Source organism: Python bivittatus, unplaced genomic scaffold (assembly GCF_059951505.1).
Source record: "Python bivittatus isolate LINGU-HERP-01145 unplaced genomic scaffold, Pbiv_v1 ctg000690_np1212, whole genome shotgun sequence".
In the NCBI taxonomy this organism is placed as follows: domain Eukaryota; kingdom Metazoa; phylum Chordata; class Lepidosauria; order Squamata; family Pythonidae; genus Python; species Python bivittatus.
The window spans coordinates 3,854,322-3,879,925 of NW_028277096.1; the positions used below are offsets into that span (position 1 = coordinate 3,854,322).

The following is a 25,604-nucleotide window of genomic DNA, read 5'->3' on the forward strand; positions in this document are numbered from 1 at the left end:
CATACTATAGACCAGCCAGGGACTATTCAGCTGATTGTACAGCAAGGATGGGTAATTTGGAGCCTAAGGTCCCTAATGCGCTTCCAAGCCCCATTTTTTATATCCTCCCACATACCATGCCCCAAATTGTGCAGCAAAATGCCAAAAAATCAGCAATGAGATTTCCTGCCTGTTTCAATAGAAAACATTTAAATATATGGTGTATCAAGCATCTAGTATGCTTAACACAGCTCTGAAAGTATAAATCCTCCTCAGTCCCTCCAAAAATGGGAAAAGAAGAAGCTGAAAGTTCTGCCTAATCTGGCAGAGTCATGACATCACTGCCCTTAATTGTGCATTTCTGTCCCCTGAGAATGCCCAGCTGTCTTGAAAGTTTAGTGGAAAGAGCACGCTGACATTATTGCACTCCAACGACAAATCTTCTCAGTAAGTTATGTGCAGTTTCAGCATCCTTGCTCCTCTCCTGAGATTAGCAAAAACAGAATAAATGATAAAGAAGCACAGGGGAATGCGACACTTATGGAAATGTGTGCGTTTGCTTAATTTGAATAATTTAATAGAATCAGAGAAATTATCTTTTTGGTAGCCTGGAATTCATGCAGCCTTGGGCTTGTTACCACTTCACCAGCTGAAATACATCTTTCTATTTGCATTAGTAGGCATGTGTTTTAATGTATCTTATAGTTCTAGAACACACATGCTTAATTTTATTATTTATTTATTTGCTTACTTGCTTGTTTAAGTTTTGAATACTTACACAGTGGACAGTGTAAATATTCAAACAAGGAGAAAGGAAAGGAAAGGAAAGGAAAGGAAAGGAAAGGAAAGGAAAGGAAAGGAAAGGAAAGGAAAGGAAAGGAAAGGAAAGGAAAGGGGAAGGGGAAGGGGAAGGGGAAGGGAAGGGGAAGGGAAGGGAAGGGGAAGGGAAAGGAAAGGGAAAGGGAAAGGGAAAGGGAAAGGGGAAGGGAAAGGGAAAGGGAAAGGGAAAGGGAAAGGGAAAGGGAAAGGGAAAGGGAAAGGGAAAGGGAAAGGGAAAGGGAAGGAAAGGATAGAGTCAGCATTCAGTCAATCCATTTAAACTAGAGAAAAAGTAAAAAAAAGAGAGAAAATAAATATATAAACCCAACCACAGTTACCTTACCTAGCCATATGACTTTACTGTTATATAAAACAGAGACTAAAATTTTACTATCCATCTTTAGAGGATGATAAATGATGTAAACATTCCATTTAAGAGATACTCAGAGGCTTGGAAAAATAAGGGCCTTTGCTTTGTGGTGATCTGGCCTTGCGGCAGAGGCAGAGAAATCTCCCGAGGAGAGGCTTCCACAAGCATTCCAGGGGCTGCTGCCGAGTCCAAGGCACGTTTCTTGGCGATCCTGCGGTCCTCTGTGCCTGACGTTACCTCTGCTTTGTTAACCTGCAGGTGATTCACTCCAAGAACATCCTGCGCAGCGGAACCTTGGTGGGTTCTTTCAAAATGGATGTGGGAACCGTTTACACTCAGCCAGGTGTGTAGTGGAAAAAAATTTTTTGTGGAAGAAAGGGCTGCATAAGAGAAAACCTGCTCTCTCTGGTTTTTGAAATTTTGCTTTGGAGGCACTTCATTTCAAGAATGCAATTCCATGCAATTTCCCAGATCTGTACTCCTAGAGCTATTAGATATCCAGTTTCTGCTGACAATATTACTAGATTCAGCCACTTCTAATGTAGCCTTTCACCATCATCCCAGCTGGCTGTGAGACCACAGCAAACCTTGAGATCTTGTGGTCTCCTTTCTCCTCCAGCATGGCCAAGGGACATTCAGAAGCATTCTTTTCCACTTTTTAAATGTTTACTCTAGTTTATCTTTTCATCCAAACACAACAGACTGTGTTTAATCTTGTCAATCGTTTTTGGAGGAAACCAGATTCATCTGATGGAATATGACACTAGATTTAAAAAAGCAAAACAAAAAACATTGTTAAGACCAAGAAGAGTTTAGGGCAGTGTTTCTCAACCTTGGCAACTGTAAGATGTGTGGACTTCAACTCCCAGAATTCTGGGAGTTGAAGTCCACACATCTTACAGTTGCCAAGGTTGAGAAACACTGGTTTAGGGTATTGATGTAATGCTAAGCTATAAAACGTATGCAGCAGGTTCCAACTTTCTCACTGTGATCTTAATGACGAAAGGGAAGGGTGCAAGGCCAAGTGTCCCTATAGCATTTCCCCTTCACGATGAACCATTGTTTATATAATGTCAGTATGACAATGAGATGAAGAAGTTTAGGTGACCCATCTTAAAATCCCACCCCACAAATTAGTTAGTTAGTGTCTGGGTTAACAAATTTTAGTTTGTTGAATAATCCACCGTTGGCTGGTTTCAGCCAACTTGCTATACACAAACCAAACCAACCCCTTTATAGCTTAGTGCAGTGTGTGAACACAGGCAGTGGATTCTTATTCTGTACTCAGACATTCATGCGATTAGAACATTTGGTCCCTACAAAGAATTTCTGTGCTGTGCAAATGCAGAGCCACCATACCTGGGTTGCAAAAATCCAGGATGACAACAAAATGGCAGCAACGTTAGTCTTCTGTATCTTTTTGCTGCCCTCTAGTGGCCATTCATATGTTTGCAGCCCAGGTATGGTAAGTGTAGCAGCTTAAACCAGATACCTGGAAGAACGCAACAGAACTTCCAGCTGGTGTGTTCAGATCCGTTGTGTCTCAGCTCCTTTCAGACCAAGTCATTCCATCAAACTGGAATTCAGTGTGTGATATCCTCAAAAGAAGATGCTTATAGAGGAGATGGGGTGATGGCAAAGCTTGACTGAATCCTGATTTCCTCACATGATGAACTCGTTGCATAAGTACTTCCACCACTGCTGTTATTTCCAAAAGCTCTGCAGAACAGAATTTCATATCAGTGATTGAAAGACAGAAAATGTGGATCAAACCATAAAAATTGAGTGTATTTTGGACAATACGTTTAAGCAGATGATTTTAGATTATAGTTGATTTACCTCAGTCTGTCATAGTGGTAGCTCAGCAACAGGTGAACCTAATTATATTAGATACATCTCTGGGGTTTGAAGCAGAACTTGGACAGTGCTTTTGAATTATCAGATTTATTTATGTTGTTATTCTGTTATTATTTCTTCACTGAGCCAAATAAATGGGGAAGAACTAAATTCTTCGCCAGGCCTTTTTCTTCTTGTCTGTCAGCAACATCTGCAGATGCTCTCTGCTTTCATCAGAATGACAAAACCAGCATCGCAGGGACATGTCACAAGCTCCAACTCCTTCAGTTGTATGTGTTGGATGCTGCTGTCCTCTATAGTCCTGTTCAGATACTACTTTTCAAAGTAAATGCTGTTTAAATAGGGCGTTAGTCTTGCCAATAAGGCTCTAGCTTACTCATAGTTCTTTCTTCCCCTTTCCTTGCAGAGCATCAGTTCTACCACAAGTGGGCCATCCTGTCTGACCCTGAGGACATCACAGCTGGGCTGAAAGGCTACGTAAAGGTTGACATCGCAGTGGTGGGCAAAGGAGATAATATCAAGACACCACACAAAGCTAATGAGACAGATGAGGACGATATTGAAGGGTGAGAAGAAGGAGCTGCTGGGCAGGGTTGGTTTTGCCCCATGGCATCAAACAGTCATCGTTTCTTTCAAGGGCCATTCTGAATTAGTTCTGCATCTGTTTGCTCCTGAGAGAACTCAGAGGGGGAAAAACGCTCATGTTGTCTCCCCTCAAAATAATCCCCCACTGATGTATTGGCTTCATCTTTTCTAGGGTATTCGTGGCCAGGAAAGCCACCCTTCCTTTGTAATGCTTGTTCTTTATTTTGTGTGATTTTGCAGACTTTCAGTCTGAAATATCATATCTTGGCCATGCACTTTGGGATTGGTTCATTCTACTTATTTTTCTGTTTGTTTATATGATTTATATGGCTGCCCATCTCATGCTGAGCCGAGTGGGACAGACTTTTTGCAAATAACTTTAAATTAAAAACAAAAAACAAGACCTTGGGCAAATCTGTACTGTGTAAAAGTTACTTTTAAGGTCCTGGGAAAAGATCTGTTTCCTGAGCTTTTGATACTGAGACAGCAAAGAAAACCTCCCAAGATTGCAAACAAGGGAGCAGTCCAACTATGGTGAAGTTTAAGCAATATTCCTTCATGTCTTCTATGCAAGCTTTCCCTCTAGCCCAGGGAGGCATCCTTTTGTGACTGAGAGTGACACCGTCATCATAATCATCATTAATATTTTAGCTGTGACAAAAGAGTAAGGAGATAACATGACATCACCAGTAGACATGGGTGAGCTTACGGTTTCATTTCCCATTTTTCTTTCAGGGGGAATTTTGAAGTTTTACAGATGTAGTAAGACTATTGGAAGCATAACCTTTTTTTAAAAAAAAAATTCCTCACCAAAACTGCCAAAAAACTTTGGTAGCTGGCACTGCAATTTTTTTAATATATACATGCACACATATATAATCAAGGGGAATCATGCTACTGTTTTTCAATAGTTTGCCACTAAATTTTGGCAATAAGAACATGAGGAATATCAGTGTCTATCAAAAAGGAACTAGGGGAAGATGTAGCCCATGGCTTATTTCTCCTATTCTTACACACTTTTGCTCTGTGGTATATAGATGGCCCATTCTGATCTACACCCACTTCTAATTACACTCTCAACCAGGTTACAGTTTTCCTCTGGCTTCATGATGGAGAAAGGCTGCTGGATTGCCTGAAGCACTACTTTGAATGCTATTTATATTCTTGATTCCATCCCTGGTCCACTGTATCTTGCAGGAACCTACTACTTCCAGATGGAGTTCCTTCAGAAAGGCAATGGGCTCGCTTCTATATTAAGATTTATCGGGCAGAGGGGCTTCCACGGATGAACACTAGCATCATGGCCAATGTGAAGAAAGCCCTCATTGGGGAGAACAAAGACCTGGTGGATCCTTATATCCAGGTGTTTTTTGCAGGACAGAAGGTATGAGATATATGGTGAGATCTTGATGGATCAGCTCTGACAACCATTCAATTTTATCCTAACATATGGACTGGCATTTTTAGTGGGTACCAGAATGTAACTGATAATAGGTCAGGAGGGTTTTATTCAGTCAGAGGACTTTAGAGCAGCCTTTCCCAACCTTATGCTCTCCAGATATATTTAATAATGATCATGCTGGCTGAGGTATGATGGGAGTTGATCTGACACAAACTAATGGCACTGAGTTGTGAAAGGCAGATTTAAATTTAGCCTCAAAATATGTTTTCAGCCCTTGAATATGTGAAATAATTTGCTTCTAAGCTATTAAAATAATACAAGGGAATCTACATGTGCAAATCTCCCCATTTTCCCAAGGAATTAAGCTTACTAATGGGGAAGTATACCATTGATCTTCCATCATTTTGGAAGTATTAGCATCTGGCTTCCCAGCCTTCAAGCTGCTCTACAAAAGAAAATCACAAGATGACTTTGATAGATCTTGCTTTGCTGCTGAATTTTTGCCAGTAATTATTGACTGACCTTAATAAAGCCTCCTGACTGATTTAGGAATTTTTGTATTCCTTCCACTGGAGCTGAATTTGGTTGTAACCTTGATCCTTTTGTCTCCTAAGAAATTATTTAGAACTTTCATGGATTAATAGTAATGATGGATATATAGTGACTGCTTGTTCAGTGACATCATAACTCTTCATACCAATTTTGGAAGAGCAACAGTGGGAGAAGGCTACTTGCATGATTCCTAGAAGTAAGAATACTGAGGCCCTAATCTATCATGTCCTAAATTCTTTCAATCTTATATCCATGGCCCAGGGAAAAACATCTGTCCAGAAGAGCAGCTATGAACCAGTTTGGAATGAGCAGATAGTTTTCACAGAGATGTTTCCCCCTCTCTGCAAAAGGATTAAGGTCCAGATCCGTGATTCTGACAAGGTTAATGATGTGGCTATTGGGACCCATTTTATTGACCTGAGGAAGATCTCCAATGAAGGAGACAAAGGTAGGGAGGGTGCAGAAATTCTGCATTCAGGCACTTCTCTCTCTGTCTGCCTAGTGGTTTTGTTCCTATTCCCCATTTTCTTGCTCACTTTGGTCTTATCTTGAGGGTGTGTCTTTTTTCCCTCACTACACTTATTTCAAACAAATCCAGTTTCACTTTTCCCTTTACAACAGAGATACACAAATTTCTTACAATGGGATACATTTTAAAAAATACTTCAAACTTCAGTGGGTTTGGCTTCCTCACTCTTTACCTCTCAGTGTTTATATCCTGACAACATATCTCTCCTGAGAACATTTCCTTGTCCAGCTGTACCACCCTCAGCAGTCCAAAGGTGTCCTGTTCCCAGAAAGTGCCTCCCATTTTACTTTGTTACCCCTTATGTCCAGAACTGCTTCATGGTCAAATTGTTTCCCTGTTGAAAAAAAAAAAGCACTTTATGCAAAAAGGAGAGATGATTTATGTCCAGTTTGGTCTTTGTGGTAGTGAAGGTAGCTTAAAAGCATTTTTACACTAAACTCCTGTTGTGTTAAAAAGCTGTATCATATCAGGATTTGACCCACACCCTAAATTTGTACATCTTCTCTATCTGGGTGGTCTTGAGTATTATATAGGGGAAATGTTCCCTGAAAATTGATGGGGGAGGAGATTGTATTTGAAAAATCTACAATTTTTCATATACAGGACCCCTACATGTTCCTTCCCATGGGAGCTGCATAGAAGAATGTCATTACTTTATCCTACTTTAGGGAGGTAGATGTGCCTTGACAATATCAGTTCCATTGCTACAATATCAACCTCATCTCAGGCCTATTTGCATCTCCAGCAATCAGTGATGGAAAGGAATATGCAATCATGCTTAAAACCTTGGAAGCAAATAGTAAATGATAGGTGTGGGCATATAGTGACAGAAATTACCAACTCAACTCCTCTCTTGAAACCCAAGAGAAAAAAAGGTAGCAAAGTCTAGAGAAGACAGTGGTGGAGGAGGATAGCCAGCTAGGAAAGGAGATAGGAGATGTTTTTTCCAATTAGCTTCCTACTAGATATTAGTGTCATCTGTTGGTGCCAGTACTAGAAAAGTTCTGGCAATATGACTTGCAAATGAACCAACTGAATTGTTAGAAGCTGTTTTGATATGAATGTTTGTCCAATTCTGATTGTCTCTATAAGGTTTCTTGCCCACATTTGGCCCTGCCTGGGTAAACATGTATGGGTCCACCCGCAACTATACCCTGATGGATGAGCACCAGGACTTGAATGAAGGCCTGGGTGAAGGGGTCTCCTTCCGAGCCCGTCTGCTCCTTGGTCTAGCAGTGGAGATCTTGGATACCAGCAACCCCGACATCACCAGTTCCACAGAAGTTCAAGTTGAACTGGCAACACCTGTCGCTGATGTATGTTTCCTACATTGTAATAACTGCAGTATCTTATATTCTCAGGGTGTTACACAATCATATTTAGTGGGGGGGCCTACCTTCAGTGGACTTTAGTCCATTCTTTATTGCACATAGCTCTGTTTTTCAGTGTGAACGAAGTACTGCCATGTTGAGGAGGATCAAAGAAAACAACAGAGTTGTGTTTCAGCAGTGTGGCCAAGAGGGGCTGTATGTCTGGGGGCTCCAGTTTCTATTCCTCTCAATGCACAGACCTAAACTCAATTCCCTTTTACTCATAGATTATAGGTAGAAAAACAAAATAATTCATTGCCAAATTGCATGCTTTGTGTATACAAAATCCCTGGTACATTCCCACTGCCACCAAGTAAGAAAAGAGCTGAGGGAGCCTGGCTAAGTAATCTTTTGGAGCTGGCAAATTCCTCTAAAATGTTGAGAAATTGTTATGGATACTCTCATGAAATGTCTGCCATGGAGGAACTTATTTCTGCACAATATGTCTCCCATGGTGGACATAACTGCCTGTTTCAAGAAAATTGGTGGGCACCAAAGGAATTATTTGCAGGCACATTGCTGCCCCTGGTACCATGTTTTCTGCCCATGATATTGACCAATGATCTAAATAAATACATCACAACTCATTTCCATGAGTTGAAATCCTTCACCATAGTCATAAAAACTGCTGCGTTTATATCCCATCCCATCCCACAGAGCTGCACAGGCAAGATGGAGGAGTTCTTTCTCTTTGGTTCCTTCCTGGAGGCCACCATGATTGACAGGAAGAATGGAGACAAACCAATAAATTTTGAGGTCACCATAGGTTTGTACTGAAGGAATTTTGTTAAGCATGGGATGTGGGTTAAGGAGGGAGGCTTGCTTTCTGTGATGCCATGCATGCAGAACTAGAAGTATGAACTGCCTTTTTCCAGGAGTTTGAACAAAAAGGATGAACTTGCATGATTGCTTTAGTCTGGGAAATGCTATTTCACTATCACTGATTCATGACTATTCATTCTTGTAGACATTCTGTTCTGACACATAATGCTTATCCAAATACAAAGCATGTAATACCTATGGTTGCATTTGTTATTACCAAATGGGTTTAGCTGATTAAGAATGAATAATAGAAATTATCACAGAAAATGGCTTAACTCCTAAAAATGATTGCACAGATTTATTCTTAGATTTCATTTTGTAGACTTTCTAAAATTCTGCAGACAGAATTGACCAATGATGCCTATGTTCAACAGACTATAGTTTCTATGCAACACACATTCACATCTTTCCCTTTGACCTCCAATAGCCAGAACCTAAGTACAAATACTTCTCTGTACTCCATAAATTCTGCATATAAATAGGAAAAAAAAAAAGACTTTATTTCCCAATGGTAACTCCCTAATCAGAATTGCCATCTACAGGGAGTATGCCTGGGTATTGTATTCCTTTTGCATTTTAAACTTTACATCAATGATATTTCTAGTATGTTGAATATCCATAACTCTGTTAGTTCTATTACACTGTTTACAAATTTTTGTTCTTTCAGTATTGTTTGCATTTTTATGTATTCTGCCCACAAATACATTTCTGGATGAAATGATGAAATTGTGATTTATAAAATACATGTATATAAAATGATAAGTCCTCACTGACCCCCTCACTTAATGTCAAGTTATACTTCAACTTTAATTACTCAATCCTTCAAACATTAAAATTGAAGAATGAATGGTAGGAAGAAAGGTTTTACTAAAATATGCATATTGGCATACATTGTTAAAAATTGATGTATTAACATGCCAGTGTTTCAAATAAGAATTTGTACACATGATTTGAGTAACATTGCTTCAGAATGGGTTGTGGTGATGATGACGATGGTTGGTTCTCGATACAGGGTACAAATAGGCTGAGCCTGAAGTATGATGAATTGTACAGGTGTTTTTGAAACTTGCCATAACTTGATTGTTCATGTTATTCTTGAGTCTGAATTTTTGTGATTTACATTTCAGTCCCTCTGAGGCAGCTTGATATAAAAGCTATCCAGATGTGGATCACTTTCAGCATTGGATAATGACAGGGGAGCATCATCATGAAAACTCTCTTGTACTTGGGAATTATTTATGTACTGTCAGTCTTATTCAAGTGTTAGGCTCTATGTTTCTTCCATTTCCTACCAGCAGGCTATACATAACACTAATCCACTAAAGTATAACTATGGAATCTCATTCAACAAACAGTGTTATCCCAAACACCCACTCCTTGAGTTTTGTGCCTTGTGGTTACACTCACCATGCCTAAAATCATCATTCAGCCTCTGGGTAAATATAGTGAAAAGGATTAGGCTAGTCTCAGTGGCTCTAATAAATGGAATAACCTTTCCATTCTCCATCCTTAAGAATGCTATGGAACCTGATTCCCTTTTCCCCTTTCAAAGGCAATTATGGCAATGAAATTGATGGGATGTCCAAGCCCACCATCAAGACGAAGAAAGATGGTGGGGATGGCAACGAGGAGGAATCTGAGCTGCTACAGAATGACAGTGATGAGGAGGCCAATAACGATGGGGAATTTTTCTCCGTCTCTACTTCTCCACCCATGAAACCATTGATTACTGACAGGCAAGTGAGCTTGGCCAGTCTTATTAATATGAAAATACATTTACTTGATAAAGAGGAAGAATGTAGGATCTTTGGCTGGGTCTTAGGCTGCAACTTCCTGGATTTCCTTTTCTTTGATTCAGAGATGGGGGCAAATGATACTGCGTTTCCCCATCTTCAGTACCATGCAGGAGAGCTGGCAAAAGCCAAGAGACTTTTGTGCTAAGCCTATGGTAATATTTCATTTACATTTCTTTGGGTAAAAAAACACAGAAAAGAATCTTCTGATCTGTCCATATCAGAAGGCCATTTTTCCCATCTTAGGAAACTTTTGTCCCAGTTTCAAAGCCTAGCTCACTGGGTATTAGGGAAAGGTAATAACAAAGGAAAAAAGCCTATTCTGTTACTGAATGAAAGGATGTCACTCTTTCTTCTGCTATTACAGGAACTATTTTCACTTACCATATTTTGACAAGAAGCCTTGTATTTATATCAAGAGTTGGTGGCAGGACCAGAGACGACGTCTGTACAACTCAAATATTATTGACAAGATTGCAGACAAGCTGGTGAGTACCTGCAAAGGAGCCAGGCAGATGAAGGTGAAATGGGGTGGGGTGGGATGAGATGCCTCTGGAATGGCTTGTGCAAGTCTCCCACTCTTAGCATTGCCTACTGAAAATCACTTCTGATCATTTAGGAAGAAGGCCTCAATGATGTGCACGAGATGATCAAAACTGAAAAGCCCCACCCAGAGCGCCGTCTCCGAGGAGTGCTGGAGGAACTGAGCAGTGGATGTCTGTAAGTCAGCAAAGGCGACTGGGGATGGTCATGAAGCCTACCTTCCCTCCCAAAGGATTAGGCCTCTTAAGGCTCTTGATTCAAATAGTTAGTGGGTTTAATTCCAGTAAAATCGCTAGTATATATTATCTTGATTGGTGCTGTTTTTGGTGAATTTAAACAATGAAGTGTCTCTGAATTTAAGGTCATCTTCTCCAAATCATTCCTTCTTATGAAGGTTCCAATAAAGTAGGGATGGTCAGCCTCTTTGCAGTTGGAGGAATTTAGTCCATATGATTAGTTTTACATTCTGTGAAACCAGAACATGAGTTAATTCAGTAACAACATTAAATGTGTAATGCAAATGCAGCTTTAAAATTGTGTTAAGCTTATCAATCATGTTAAGATATTTAATTCCCTACTGTAAAATGGTGGAAAAGGGCACCACAACAGTTACTCACTGGATTTCTGCAGGATGATTTTGGAGTGCTACAAAATGGAGCTTGGGGACCTGGTACAACACACAGACTGCTGATGGTCTTTCCCTGTAATATAGGGGACTTATGAACCAATGCTTTGAAGAGTTAGGATTTCAGTAAAACTACTTTCATTTTAATAATTGATGGCCAGAGGTTTAACAAGCTGTTAATTGGCATATTAAAATATAAAGCCCATTTGACCTATTGGGATATATGTATATTTGTGGAGGGATATGCCTTTAAGTTGAAAAGAAATATTTGTTGGGACTTAAAAGAGGACATGAGGATGTGTTCTTATTCTATTTGTGCTCTTTCTTTCTTTCTTTCTTTCTTTCTTTCTTTCTTTCTTTCTTTCTTTCTTTCTTTCTTTCTTCTCCTCTCAATCATTCCCTAAACTTTATTCATTCATTCATTCATTCATTCATTCATTCATTCATTCATTCATTCATTCATTCAATACTTTTCTAGGTTACCACAGTCAAAAGGCTCTTGGTAACTGCATAGAATAGTTGATCAATTAGCCATATTGGCTTCTAAAACAAGAAAACACCAGTACTCTGTATATTGTTGTTTTCCATCTGGAAATTCTAGAATATTAATTAATTCTTCACAGCTTTAAAACTTATTTTAAAGGGCTTGAAAAAGGAAAGATGCACACAGCCTGTGTCATGTGTTTCTTGTAACAATGGCTTGTTGTTTTTGCTCTTCGGAGAAATGTAATCTCTCCTCTCTTTCTTTCTCTTCCATTTTAGCTGTATGTACCACATTCTGAAATTTTAAACGTCTTGTACCATCTTAGAATTCATTTTATTTGAAAGACCCTCTTTGAAAAATACAGAATTGATTGGCTAATTAAGCCCAAGTCAAAGCATGTTTACATTATGAAATATAAAATATTTTCTGGGGTTTCTAAGAGCAGGGGTAAATGCTACCTTGACAAATAACAGCTGCATCCTGGCATTTGGGAAAACAGGGAAATTACCAAGAAAGAGAAGAGCAGAAAGGGGGACGTATCTGTACCATTCCACATCATCTTTTTGTTTCTAATTACTAGCCTATTGGTCATCCCCCCATTTTCTATCACCAGTAAATTTGATAAGATTCTCTTCTCCTATTCAGTAATAAAATACTGAACGATAAAAGGTTCAGGATTGAATCTCATGGCCACAATTCTCTTTTTTCATGATATCTTCTTTCCACAGGAGATTTGTGTCTCTCTCCAACAAAGACCAAAACCACTCCTCCCGCACTCGTCTGGACCGGGAAAGGCTGAAATCTTGCATGCGGGAACTGGTGAGTATTACTCTGGCCAGGTGGAGAGTTCAGCTGGAGGAGACAGAGAGACAAGTTCAAGATATTAAGCTGGAATGTGGTACCTTCCTACCATTACTTTATGGATACATTATAATGCCAAGGACGGACTGTCTGTCCTTCCTTCCTTCCTTCCTTCCTTCCTTCCTTCCTTCCTTCCTTCCTTCCTTCCTTCCTTCCTTCCTTTTGACTCTAAGCAATGTACAAAATATTTAATAGTACAGGGTCAAGACACTGGGATAGGACTTGATCACCTATGTGGCTCAGGATGGCTATATACAACTGGGCATCATCAACATATTTATTATACCGTGCCCAGAACCATTGGATGGCCTTCTCATATAGATGTTGAATAAAATAGGCCAGAAGGCCAAGACCTGAGGACTCAGTCTCTCCTCCTTCATAATTACCAACTGGGATTGCCCACACAGCAATGAGCACAGTTATCATAAAGTGCTGCTCACAATGTCTGCAGGTGACCTGGGAGGATATCATGGTCAACAGTTCTGAAGGCCACTGAGAAATCTAGGACAAGGATGGATCCACTCCCTGAACACTAGTCATGTGACAGGTTATCCATGCAGGCAACCAGTGTAGCTTCTGTCTGAATCCAGGCCTGAATCCATACTGCCTAAGGGCAGATAATCTTTTTCCATGGTTCTCTGGAAGTGTCTTCTCTATCACCTTCACAAACTCCCCAAAGAAGGGAAGATTGGAGATAAGATGGTAGTTGTCCTAATTCACTGGGTCCAGGGCTGGCCTCTTGGGGAGGGAGCAAACTGGTGCCTCTTTCAAGGCAGACAATATCTCCGTCGCACACAAACCAACTAAAGCCCTCCAAAACATCTTAAGCAAACCAAAAGACCCAGTAGCCCAAGAAGAAAAAACAAGAGTCATCTACAACATACAGCGTAGGGACTGTAACAACTACTATGTAGGACAGGCAGGCAGAAGGCTAGCACAGAGCATCCACAAACACCAACTAGCAGTCAGAAGACACGATGAAAACTCCATAATCTCACAACACGTGGACAGACTTAACCATAGTTTCAACTGGGAAACTGTCAGCATCTTAGACCAAGCTAAATCCAAAAATGCGAGGGAATTCCTGGAAGCTTGGTATTCAGACAAGGCAGCCATCAACAGGCACATAGAGATAAACAACATCTACACACTATTCAAAAGAGACAATAAAAAGGAAAACAAAAAAACAGAACATGTCCTCACCAGCAATCATCACCCAGATAGGCAGAGATTAACACCAAGATTATCACCAGACATACAATCAAGCAGTAAACAATACCCTAATCAAGGAACTACCAGAGAAAAAACAAAACCCCCACCCCCACCAACACTGGCAGGGCATGTCATTGTATATAAGCAGAGAGCAAGCCCCATTCCATTCTAACACTGAAGATGTTACCTAGCCAGGTAACAAAACGTTTGCAAGAAAACAACCAAGCTCAGAGAACCCCAAGGACTGCACAGTTCAACCCTGAGCTACACATATTCCCTTCTATTAATATCTTCCCTTCCCACAGTAAGTCCTCTTCTCAGCAGTTTTAACCAACTAGGGGCAAGGGACAACCCTATAGGTGGCAAAACTGGCCTAAGAGAAAACCCTATCCATGTCCTTGAGAGCCACAGGCTTACACCTCCCAGGTATTGCAAAATATCACCTTCAGACCCTAGATACCTGCCTTTTAAATCAAAGAGAGTATGAGCAATTTCATCCACCAAATGTTGAGCTAAACAGTTACAACAGCCATTTGGTAAATTTCCTGGTCTACCCTTCCCTATAAAAGTCCAGATTGCTAAACAATGCTGCTGAATGGTATTCCAGAGATACAGTAACAGAAGCAATTACACTTCACCACCCTTATCACCATGGTTTAAAGCACGAATCTGAACTTGTATCTACGTTCAGTCATCATCAGTTCTTGGTATACTTCTTCTTAGCATCACTCCAGGAATCTTTTCATTCACTTTATCTCCCAGAGCTTCTCAGTATACCAAGGACTGCCCCCCCCCCATCTGCAAATAAAGAGAGACTATTAAGAGCAATTCTGCCCAATGTCCTTTTTGCGTTCATATTTTAAGAGCAATTTTAGGCACCCAACACCGCTGCTTTCTGAATCACTGGGAAACTCCACAATATGAGTCTCAAATGTGGTCATGCCAGCCTGACAGAGCAAAACCATATTTAGGAACACATTGTAGAGCATGAAATATGTTCCTTAAGAATGTACTCTGGTTTTTGTTCAGATTGTGTAAATCTTAGAACCTTTTCTACTAGAATATCCTAAGGATAGTTTAGACATTAATAAAGAATATAAAATAGAACTCCATTTTTTACATGTGGTTAGAATTATGCACAGTATTTCCATTTCTGAACACATAGCATTCTTGCAGTCCTTTGTCTTGTTTTTCAGCCTCATTTCTTTTTCTCTGCCTCTTCCTTCACCATGCAGGAAATGATGGGCCAGCAAGCTAAGACTATGAGATCTCAGGTGAAGAAGACCACCATCAGGGATAAGCTAAAACAGTCTCAAAACTTCCTACAAAAGCTGCGGTTCCTTGCAGATGAGGTGAGACTTATTTTCATTGGTTCATAACTTGATCCCCCTTTATATATACCTCAATCCTGGGGGTCAAGGAAGATCTAAGCATGCGCATGCATGCAATGGCCTGCTCCTTGGACTGAAGTGCAGCACTTTCTGCATTTCAATCAAGGAAATGGGGCCTTTTGGGTTGTGAACCCAGGCAAAGCAATGTCCCCATTTATATGTGGAAGAAGTCCAAGTGATGGTTTGGTGACTCTGAGTGGGAGATCCATTTTAGGACAAGGAAAGAATTGAAACAAGCTTCTCCCACACGTTGTTGATCTGTAGCAGAATCCCATATTCACAGTTGAAATGGATAAAGAAATGGCTTCAGTGAATGGTAGGCACTTGGTTCATCATCGCACAACAATGTCTTTCTCCTCTCTGCCTGCCTTTTTCAGCCTCAGCACAGCATTCCTGAAATCTTCATTTGGATGATGAGCAATGGCAAACGCATTGCTTATGCCCGCATCCCCTCCAAGGATATCCTCTACTCCATTGTGGATGAGGAAACAGGCAAAGACTGTGGAAAAGTGAAGACTGTCTTCCTCAAGGTGGCTTAGCATCCCTCTTTCAATCTGACTAGCATCTCTTTTTCTATGGTAGATGGGGGAAGAAGAAGCATATGAGAAGCATGTGTGAAAAAAGGACAGGGCAGCTGGGATATGATGGTCCTCCTTATCCACGGATTCCCTTGTCTGTAGTCTGAGGGCAACAAGGGTAGAGAAGCTCCTGTGCTTTCAACACAGTTGTGTGAAACAGAATTTCAGCTGAAATTTTTCACATCATAGAACTGCTAAGAGCTTCAACATGTGGTATGTTGGGAAACTGAGAAAAATGCCAGAAGAGAAAAAATGGCATCATAAAGATTCCATAGAGTTGCAGCTTGTTGCTGCAATTCAGAAGAGAGGATCCAAGTTATTTCTGCTACAACAGGCTGGTTCAGGGTTCAGCAGGGAAGGCAAAGCCTGATCCATATGTTGAGAAAAAGAATGTTTTGAAATTGGATATTCATGTTTTTCCAACATGTCAAATCATTTTAATCATTTAAGCAGTATAGACATTTGAGAAACCCAAAATGTTAGAACACATATAACTGTGTAGTTTATTTTTGATCATTTAAGCATCTAATTTAAATGCATTTAAAAAAAAATCAACCAGGTGTTCTTGGATTACAGCTCCCATCATCTCCAGCCAGTTGCAAATACAATGGTCTTATTTGTTTTTTAAGCTTTGTGTTAAATGGTGGTGTTTGTGATAACTTCATGAGTTTCAGAACTCAAACATAGGAGTAAATGGGAAAGTTTCTGATACAATGATGGAAACACAACTTGTTAAATCTTTTTCTTCCTTGACCCATCTTCTTTTAGTTACCTGGGAAAAGGGGGTTTGGGCCAGCCGGCTGGACTGTACAAGCCAAAATGGAAGTTTATTTGTGGCTAGGACTCAACAAGCAGCGGAAGGATTTCCTCAGTGGCCTACCCTGTGGCTTTGAGGAGAAGAAACTTCCAGTGGGACAAGGCCTCCCATCTTTCCCACCCATCAGCCTCCTCTATACCAGTAAGAAAGTGTCCCCTTTGATTTCAGCAGGACAGGGGGGCGAGGCTTTCTTCTCTCTCACAGTGGTGAAGCGGAAAAACATCTGTCAAAACACATTTTTTAAGACAAGATGATGCCTCCTTCAGCTACAGATTCAGAGGTCATGGGGCTGGGAGGTCACGTCAGCATTAGCTGCTTCCATGTTACTAGATAGAAAACTAGATTAAGGGAATGTGGGACCAGTTTTGTGGCACTCCACAGCTCCGTCCTCCAATATTCTGTTGCCTTTCTTCCAACATTTGCCATGTAAAATGGCAGCCTTACTCTGCCTAATACTGTAATGGGGCTCTATCTGACAATATGTAGCTAGCATTATTAAGGGGCCTGATTTTCTAGGGTTTGATTCTGAAAACTGGTCCTGGGTTCAAAGCAAGGCCTACTGCAAAATAATTTCATCTTTTCTTCTTCCCAAAAGCTAATTCTGCATCTCTCTGCCTGAATGCACTGAATAATCTTTGTCATTTCTGTCACAGAGAAGCAAGTCTTCCAGCTCCGAGCCCATATGTACCAGGCCAGGAGTTTGTTTGCCGCAGACAGCAGTGGCCTTTCTGACCCGTTTGCCCGGGTTTTCTTTATCACTCAAAGCCAATGCACCGAGGTAAGATGGCAGCTGCCTGACTCAAGAAATGTCATTGTAGGTCAGCCTTTTCCTTTGCCTCAAAGTATGCTGGGTTATAATTCCTATAAACTCCTAATCAGGTCACATGATAGCTCTGCTACCTAGGGGGATGGAAGCTGTAGTCTAACACATCTGGAAGGCGCAGGGTTAGAAATGCTGTTTTAGGTAGTCTTTTGGGGTGTCTGCAAGGTATGGCCAAAAAGGTTGGGATGGTGGTTGCAACGGTATGATCAAAACTGCCTGCTTTTTACGTGCGTCAGCTGTGCAACGCTGCACTCCATGCCAGAATTTCAGAATGCCTCTGCTTGGGAGTTGCCTGACGCTGTGCAGAACATGTGTCTTAGGTGCTGTTCAAATGTTATTGGCTACATATTCACTGAGGTGGGAGTGGGGGACTTAATGTACTCATTCATCCTTCTAAACCCCTAAGCAGTTTGGAACTAATTCTTTATCCAACACTTTCTCTTGTATATTCTTTTCTCTGCTCTGTGATGAAAATCAGAGGTCCTATTTCATAGTGCTCAAGGCTCTGTCAGCTGTGGTACAGCATTACATAGCCATGCTCATGTCATCATAACAACCCTGGTGGTTTCTGACCATCCTACTAGATCCAGGGCATGTTCTGTGTCTCTTTGATGAAGCAGTGTCATCTGGTCGGGCCTAGGAAATAGCACTTCCTTCATGGAACGCCCTCCCCACAGAGATTCAGACAGCCCTAATCCTGTTGGCCTTTCATGAGGGCCACAAACACCTGGCTTTCCCCCCACACATCACAGCAGGCTCCATTAACAACTGGCTTTCCCCCCAGTTGTTAATGGAGCCTGCTGTGATGTGTGGGGGATAAATGGATAAGACATTTGTTATAGTACCTCAATGTACTTCTTTTAATTAAGTTTTGTATGATGTTGTTGTTATTATTATGGTAGGCGAGCAGTCATATAAATTTGCTGAATACCTAAATAAACAAATAATAGAAATTCTTAGTTATTCCAGAGTTGCCATAGGATTTGTATCTATGAATGCATGCACTTATACATGCATGTGTAATTTAAATAGCAGTAAAAACAATATATCTACAAGTGAACTCCACAACAAAAATTTCAAGTCTTTTTCCCAGCTCCATGCTCCATTCCATTCCAGTCTCCCTCCTCTGCTTCTTTTCTAATCAGTAAATATTCTATGCATAACAACCATGTTTAGTTCTCCTTGGACTGTTTGGAGACTTTCTTCCTTACAGATGTTTCCCCATATAATTAAAGCTAATTATGAATGGTGTCCCTGAGTAAAAATGTTTTCAGTGTGTTTTGATATGCTCATCATGAAAGCCTTTTGTATTTCTCTAGAAAGATAATTCCATAATTAAGATATGGCCACAGAAAAGGACTTGTCTGTGACACTCACCAAAAAAAAATCTGATTGAAAAGGGGGTCAGAGAGCTGAACTTGGTGTGATAAACTTAAATTTCAAATTCAAACCAAAGGGAATGATGTCTGTTTTATACCAAAACAAATGAATAAACAAAGAAACCCCACCCTATGGAAGGGAAGCCAAAAGAAGGTTTGTTGAGATGAAGGAGAGACATTGAACATCTTTAATCTTTTGCTACCTCCACCTCCAGGTCTTGAATGAAACACTTTGTCCTACCTGGGACCAACTACTGGTGTTTGACAATGTTGAGCTGTATGGGGAAGCACATGAGATGCGGGACGACCCTCCCATTATTGTCATTGAGATCTATGACCAGGATACAGTGGTAAGAGAAGTCTAAGGCCAGGGAGGCAACTGAGTCTCCATAGTCCGTAAAATGAGAGAGAGGTTCTTTTGTACTGGTATTGTCTAAATCCAGAAGCTCCCAGTAAGAATGTCTCCTGATATCCCTCATTTTTCTTAATATGTTCTACAGGTAGTCCTCAACTTATGACCATTTGTTTAATGACTGTTCAAAGTTATGATGCTGCTGAAAGAAGTGACTTATGACCGGTCCTCACACTTACAACTGTCGTAGTGTCCCTGTGGTTACATGATCAAAATTCGGGCGCTTGGCAACCAACATGTGGTTACGATGGTTCCAGCTTCCTGGGATCACATGATTGCCATTTGCAACCTTCCCAGGAGGCTTCCAACAAGCAAAGTCAATGGGGGAAGCCAGATTCGCTTAACAAAAAAAAGGGCATAAAATCAGGTGTGACTCACTTAATGACACATCGCTTAACTATGGAAGTTCCAATCCCAATTGTGGTTGTAAGTTGAGGACTACCTGTACGAAATTGCTCTTAGCAGTAAGCTAGCAGCAGGCTCAGATCTGGGAAGCTGGATCTTGCTATATATCTAAAAAGTGTTATAGGGAAGGAACAGTTCATCAGTGAAAAAGAGCATCCCTCCTGCATTTCTGTCTCCATGTGCATTTCTCCCAGGTAAATACTAAATATTTATTTATGGGGTTGGGAGGAAAAGAGCATCTTATCTAGCCACTTGCATTTGGAAGCTTCTATCAACTATTTTTTTCCCCCCTAATATTGAGGGTGGACTAGAGCATCAAGATGTATGCTTTGATGCTTTGAACAAAATTTTCAACCGATAGGACACCCAGCAGTGGGCCTCTGGAGACCTGAGAAGGATTAGGATTGTGATTTCTGAATATTTTCAGGGGAAGGCTGACTTCATGGGGCGAACATTTGCCAAACCTGTGGTAAAGATGTCAGATGAGGAATACTGCTCCCCACGTTTCCCACCCCAGCTGGAATACTACCAGATCTACCGGGGTAACTCAACTGCTGGAGACCTACTGGCTGCCTTTGAACTCCTCCAGGTAATGGCTTGAGTTGTGGTGGTTTTGAGCACAAATGGGTAGTGTCAGGGTTGAAATCTCAAATAAGGCAAATTGATTTGTTTCACAGAGTTAATCATGGGGTGTAAAACATTCTGGCTAAGGGAAGTGGAGAGGATCCAAAAAGGGATGGGAGTTGTACTGTACCCTGCCCTATCTGAAATATTTATTGGTAGTGTTTCTTTTTCTCTCCTGGCCAGCCCTCATCTCAGTTGAAAAGTTGAGTGTATTTGGACTACAGTAGTCACTTACTTGTCTTACTGGATAAAATAGGGAATGTGTGAAAGAACACAAGGTAAAATACCTAAATAATATTTGCTACCAAGATAACTCAGACTTTTATACAGATGGTTTCCATACAGTAAGCAGTGCAAATGGAGGTCCAGTAGGGCAGGATCTTATGAATGTGAAATTTTATTTCATCTCTGAAAATGGACATTTGCTTTTCTATCTTCATTTCTGTTTGAGAGTAGGATTTGATTTCTGGATCTGCCTGTTTGTCTCCTCCTCTATCCCTCTCTCTCTTGTCTCACATTCATTTTCTTAACTTCCTTATGATGAGAAAGGCAGGTCTTGCTGGTGGTCACCAATAATTTGTGCCAGAGATAAAGGTGCTTCTTAAATTGTCTAGGCTATTAAGACCAAATGAAATACACCTTGTTATGCCCTCATGTCTCTTACCCCAAGAACCTATCTGCATCACAGATTCTGTCAGGATCTACGCAAACCAGATTCTTCAATTGTTTTAATATGCTTTAATTACTAATTATACTTTTGCTTTAATTGCGAATCATAGATCAATAGTGTAATGCTGGGAATGTTATTCTAACCATTTGCTTGACCTGCCATAAAGGGGGGGAAGGAGGAAGCCAGGTGCTGTTATCTCTATCTTGAGCCAGACATCCAAGGCCAGGAGGTGTGAGAACTGGAGCAAGGCACGAAGAGCTGCAAGCGGGAATAGAAACCTAGAAGGGGGGGAAGTTGGGCTTAAAAAGACAAGGCTTTGCTATGTTGAGGCAGACTCAACAAACTATGGTGCTGTACGCTTCTCCTGAATAAAGAAATCTGTGATGGAACTCTTTGGACTCCAGAGGATTTACTGAACTTTGGGACTGAGTGTGCAGACTCTGACATTTTGTTGAGTCTCACCCCACTTTACGAGGGATTTACCGGGGAAACCACCACCGTGGAGAAATCCCTCGAAAAGCCGACCGTGGCTGCGGAAATGGAGGAGGAATGCCCCGTGGCCGGGGCTGTAGGTGGATCCGTGGGGGAGGAATCCCTGACTGGCACCTACCCGTCTCTCCCGGCACCACGGAAGCCCGACCGGCGCAAAACTAAGTTGTGGAGCATGGAAGAGCTGACGGGGGAGATGTCATTCCTAGACATGGAGCCTGATAAGCGTTGGGCCCTTATGACCTGGAGGCATCTCCTAGAGGGAGGAGCCCAGCCATTTGAAGTATGGACAGACCACAAGAATTTGGAGTCTCTTACAGCTCCAAGAAAGTTGTCTCCTAAACAAGTACGCTGGGCCCAATTCTTCAGTCGCTTTAACTTCACTTTAAAATTCATACCAGGGGGAAAAAAAATTTTAGCTGATGCATTATCAAGATTGCCTCAGCATAACAGCCAAAGAGAACAAGTGGTAGCCCCGGTAATCCTTAAAGCACCACCTCAACTAGAACCTGGCTCAGTGGCCCTAACCAGATCTCAAGCAAAACTCCAAAAACAAAACCCTACCAACGACCTACTCCAAAAGATAAATGCTGCTTTGGATTCTGATGAATGGTTCCAGAATAATAAAAATACTTTAACCCATGAAGACCAAGCGTGGTGGATGGGAGACAAGCTTTATGTTCCACTTTCATTTCGTAAACAAATTCTAGAAAGGGGACATGATGACAAGACTTCAGGCCATTTTGGATTTATAAAAACCTTACACCTTCTGCGCAGGCAATTTTGGTGGCCAACAATGAGAAAAGACATTTCTGACTATGTTTCTACATGCCCTGTATGCCCAGACATCCAAGGCCAGGATGACATCCAAGGCTAGGACATCCAAGGCCAGGAGGTGTGAGAACTGGAGCAAGGCACGAAGAGCTGCAAGCGGGAATAGAAGCCTAGAAGGGGGGGAAGTTGGGCTTAAAAAGACAAGGCTTTGCTATGTTGAGGCAGACTCAACAAACTATGGTGCTGTACGCTTCTCCTGAATAAAGAAATCTGTGATGGAACTCTTTGGACTCCAGAGGATTTACTGAACTTTGGGACTGAGTGTGCAGACTCTGACAGATTCTGTTTATTATTTATTCCTTTTATTTTGCATCATTTGTTCTTTTCCCCATATCAACTATACCACTGCTTGTTACCAACCTTTCGTCCTTCAATCAACTTCTCCAAGTCCCAGACAAAATATTGGAACTGGATTTTCTAAATGAGCTAGAAATAAAGCAAGAAGCATTAAAGTAATTTACCCAAACCACAACTTTCTGAATATATATATCAGAATATTCTAGACCCCAAATAATCATAGGAGGCATATAAATGAGAAATTGCCTTCTTGACAGACAGAACTGGATGGAAGCATCATACTTGCAAAGAATAAGGAGCTAAAAGAATAGAATCTCTCTCACAGCAGTCTTCTATCTTCCAGATTGGACCAGCTGGGAAGTCAAACTTGCCTCCCATCGATGGACCCACAGATATGGACCAGGGCCCCATCTTGCCTGTCCCTCTGGGGATCCGCCCTGTTCTGAGCAAATACAGAGTAGAGGTAGTATGAATTCTTTTGATAGCTATTGTGAGTTTGTAAGTATATCTTTAGCACCAAATCCATACTATGTACACCTTCAGTTAACTGGTGGTTCCCTCTGGAAAACCACTTTGTGAACTGGGACAGGTATTATGTGGAATGCAGGAAGTGGCAGCAGGAAGACACCTCTTGCCTTTATCTTCAAACTAGACAACCCTGTGACCCATTGGGTCATCCTTTGAGAGAAAGGTGGTGCAATCTGATGTGAGCAGAATTAACATTAAATTTTAGGCTAACCAAATTTTTTTTACCCCAATGCTAGATGGGCCCATGATCATCTAAGAAGAGTATACGTCATAAACAGAAAAATAATTGTAGTGGCAAATGAACTCCAATAACAAGTGAATATTTACTTACCTAAACAGATAAACAGAATGACCATGGATAGGCAAAAAAGCAGTGGGAACGGGAGCAACTTCCAACTTCCTCCGGGCTTCCCTATTGATATTGCTTGTGGGAAGCTGGCAGGGGGCATTAGAAATCACGATCACGTGGCCATGGGGACGCTGCAACAGCCACAACTTAGTGAATAAAACTTATCTGAACATTGTGGAAATTTCAATTCCACAGAAGTAATGAGTCCTGGATTATTTACGCATTCTTTAAGTTAGCAGATTTTAGGTACCTTGATTCAAAAATTGTTGCAGTATAATGCACCATTTGGGCTAACTCGAGGGTACAAACAGACAGATAAACACAATGAGAGTTTTAGTAGTATATAGATGCAGAGTTAGTTACTGGGCACAGATTCAAGATCCTCTGTATGTTTGTGGGTGTCTATGGATTTTTGTATATATATGTGCACACATAAAGCCTTTTGTTTTAGCCATATAAAAAAATAAAACAAAATGAGAGCTTGGAAGATATAATTACTGCAGACAAAAACATAATGGACAACTTATGAACAGTAATTCAGTCATGAGTCAAAATGTCAGAGCAAGAATTTCAGCAATTTAGAATACAATACTTGAAACCTTTAGTAATTCTGCCCTTGTTTTATAACCAAACTAAATGGAGGCCTTCCTTCTGATGCAAATAGCAGCTTTAGGCTAACAGTGTTCCTTGGGATGAAACCAATCCATTGTTTTAGTCTTGAGGATTCTTAAGCTTCCCTCTAGCATTTCTTACATTCCCTCCTTACATTTCTTAAACATGTATGTTAATTGGATTTGTACTGTTTGCATTCCTTCTTCTCATTAATGTTTCCAGCTGTCTAACCCATAATAGATTTCACTTTTAATTTCTGACTCAACTTCCTTTTAGATCTTGTTCTGGGGATTGAGAGACCTGAAGCGAGTGAACTTGGCCCAAGTGGATAGACCTCGAGTGGATATTGAATGTGCTGGAAGAGGTGTCCAGTCATCTCTTATCCAGAACTATAAGAAAAACCCCAATTTCAGCACTTTGGTCAAATGGTTTGAAGTGGTGAGTTTTTTCCGCTTCCTAGAAGCAGCATAATGAAGAATGGAATTGAAATGGGAACACATCAAAGGACAGCCCTGATGGATCATAACAAAAACTCTAGTCCAGTATTCCACAGGTGTCATTTTGGATGCTCACAAGTGAGATGGCCTATTCCTGCTGTTGCATCCTAACAGCTGGCATCCATAGGAAGATAGAAATTTCATGTCTGGTCCATCTTATCCTTTCTCGGGTTTCCTTCCCATCATCTGCCATATACTGGCCCCATTCTCCATAATGTAAGCACAGTAAATGGCATAAGACTGAAATGATAAACTATGAGGTAGTACATGTGCTCTAGCAATCCTTCCTAAGATTTTCCCATAGTGAAATGACACTGAAAATACATGATGTTTGTGTAACCCTCAGTCTCACTCCCTGAGCAGTAGAATACTTGTGTAATTAAAGGACATCACACATTTCTTTGACTACACTGCTGAAACAATGTAGGGGAAGAATCAGATTAGAAATATGAGTACATTTCTCATAAGATGTTGGTGGCCTAAGCATGCCCAAGGCCATAACAATGTTAAGGCTAACCAGATATTGGTCTGACCCACATCTATTTACCAAAGACTGGTTAAGTGGTCTTGGAAGCAGACAATGTTTTGATGAGTTGCAGATTCAGCTGTGTGCAAAGCTTACACTGATCATCCAATAGACTTCTCTGGCACAGAATTTGATCCCCCTTGGCTGTGGTCTTACTTGTACATACCTGGCAGAGGCCCCTTTGAACTAAGTAGGATTTACATTTACTTAGACATGCGTAGGGTTGTGCTGTTAATGCAGAATCTGAATATAATCTTACTGCCAGAAGTGGTATGCAAATATTTGTACTTAAAAATAACTGTTATATGTAAAACAAGGATTCAGAAATACATAGTATGCCTTGTAACATTAACCTTACAGTAATTGCTTTCACAGCCTTCAGCAATAAATACTCCCCCATCTCTCACTCCAAATTTAGATGTCATGATTAAATCTTAGTCAGTGTAGTCAGATTCTAAATGTCAAATCCCTAGTATGAAAATTTGACAAACTTCATATTTTACATAGATTGTATTGTTCAGCACTGGGCAAAACACTTGGTCAGCTGGTCAACATATCAATCCAGCTAGA

At 40.8% G+C, this 25,604-nt stretch overlaps 1 protein-coding gene across 1 annotated transcript in view; it reads left to right on the top strand.

The window, feature by feature from the left end:
* The window catches only part of OTOF (otoferlin), a 146,118-nt gene that overhangs the window by 93,551 nt on the left and 26,963 nt on the right, over nucleotides 1-25,604 (top strand). Inside the window, exons 11-28 of the mRNA XM_088152197.1 lie at nucleotides 1,427-1,511; nucleotides 3,432-3,591; nucleotides 4,808-4,994; nucleotides 5,826-6,012; nucleotides 7,186-7,409; nucleotides 8,121-8,229; nucleotides 9,838-10,021; nucleotides 10,446-10,566; nucleotides 10,698-10,798; nucleotides 12,459-12,549; nucleotides 15,039-15,155; nucleotides 15,572-15,724; nucleotides 16,541-16,730; nucleotides 17,243-17,367; nucleotides 19,007-19,141; nucleotides 20,036-20,197; nucleotides 22,866-22,985; nucleotides 24,288-24,449. Of these exons, the coding sequence (XP_088008323.1) occupies nucleotides 1,427-1,511; nucleotides 3,432-3,591; nucleotides 4,808-4,994; nucleotides 5,826-6,012; nucleotides 7,186-7,409; nucleotides 8,121-8,229; nucleotides 9,838-10,021; nucleotides 10,446-10,566; nucleotides 10,698-10,798; nucleotides 12,459-12,549; nucleotides 15,039-15,155; nucleotides 15,572-15,724; nucleotides 16,541-16,730; nucleotides 17,243-17,367; nucleotides 19,007-19,141; nucleotides 20,036-20,197; nucleotides 22,866-22,985; nucleotides 24,288-24,449 (2,613 nt within the window). The remainder of the gene's footprint in view (nucleotides 1-1,426; nucleotides 1,512-3,431; nucleotides 3,592-4,807; nucleotides 4,995-5,825; nucleotides 6,013-7,185; nucleotides 7,410-8,120; nucleotides 8,230-9,837; nucleotides 10,022-10,445; nucleotides 10,567-10,697; nucleotides 10,799-12,458; nucleotides 12,550-15,038; nucleotides 15,156-15,571; nucleotides 15,725-16,540; nucleotides 16,731-17,242; nucleotides 17,368-19,006; nucleotides 19,142-20,035; nucleotides 20,198-22,865; nucleotides 22,986-24,287; nucleotides 24,450-25,604) is intronic.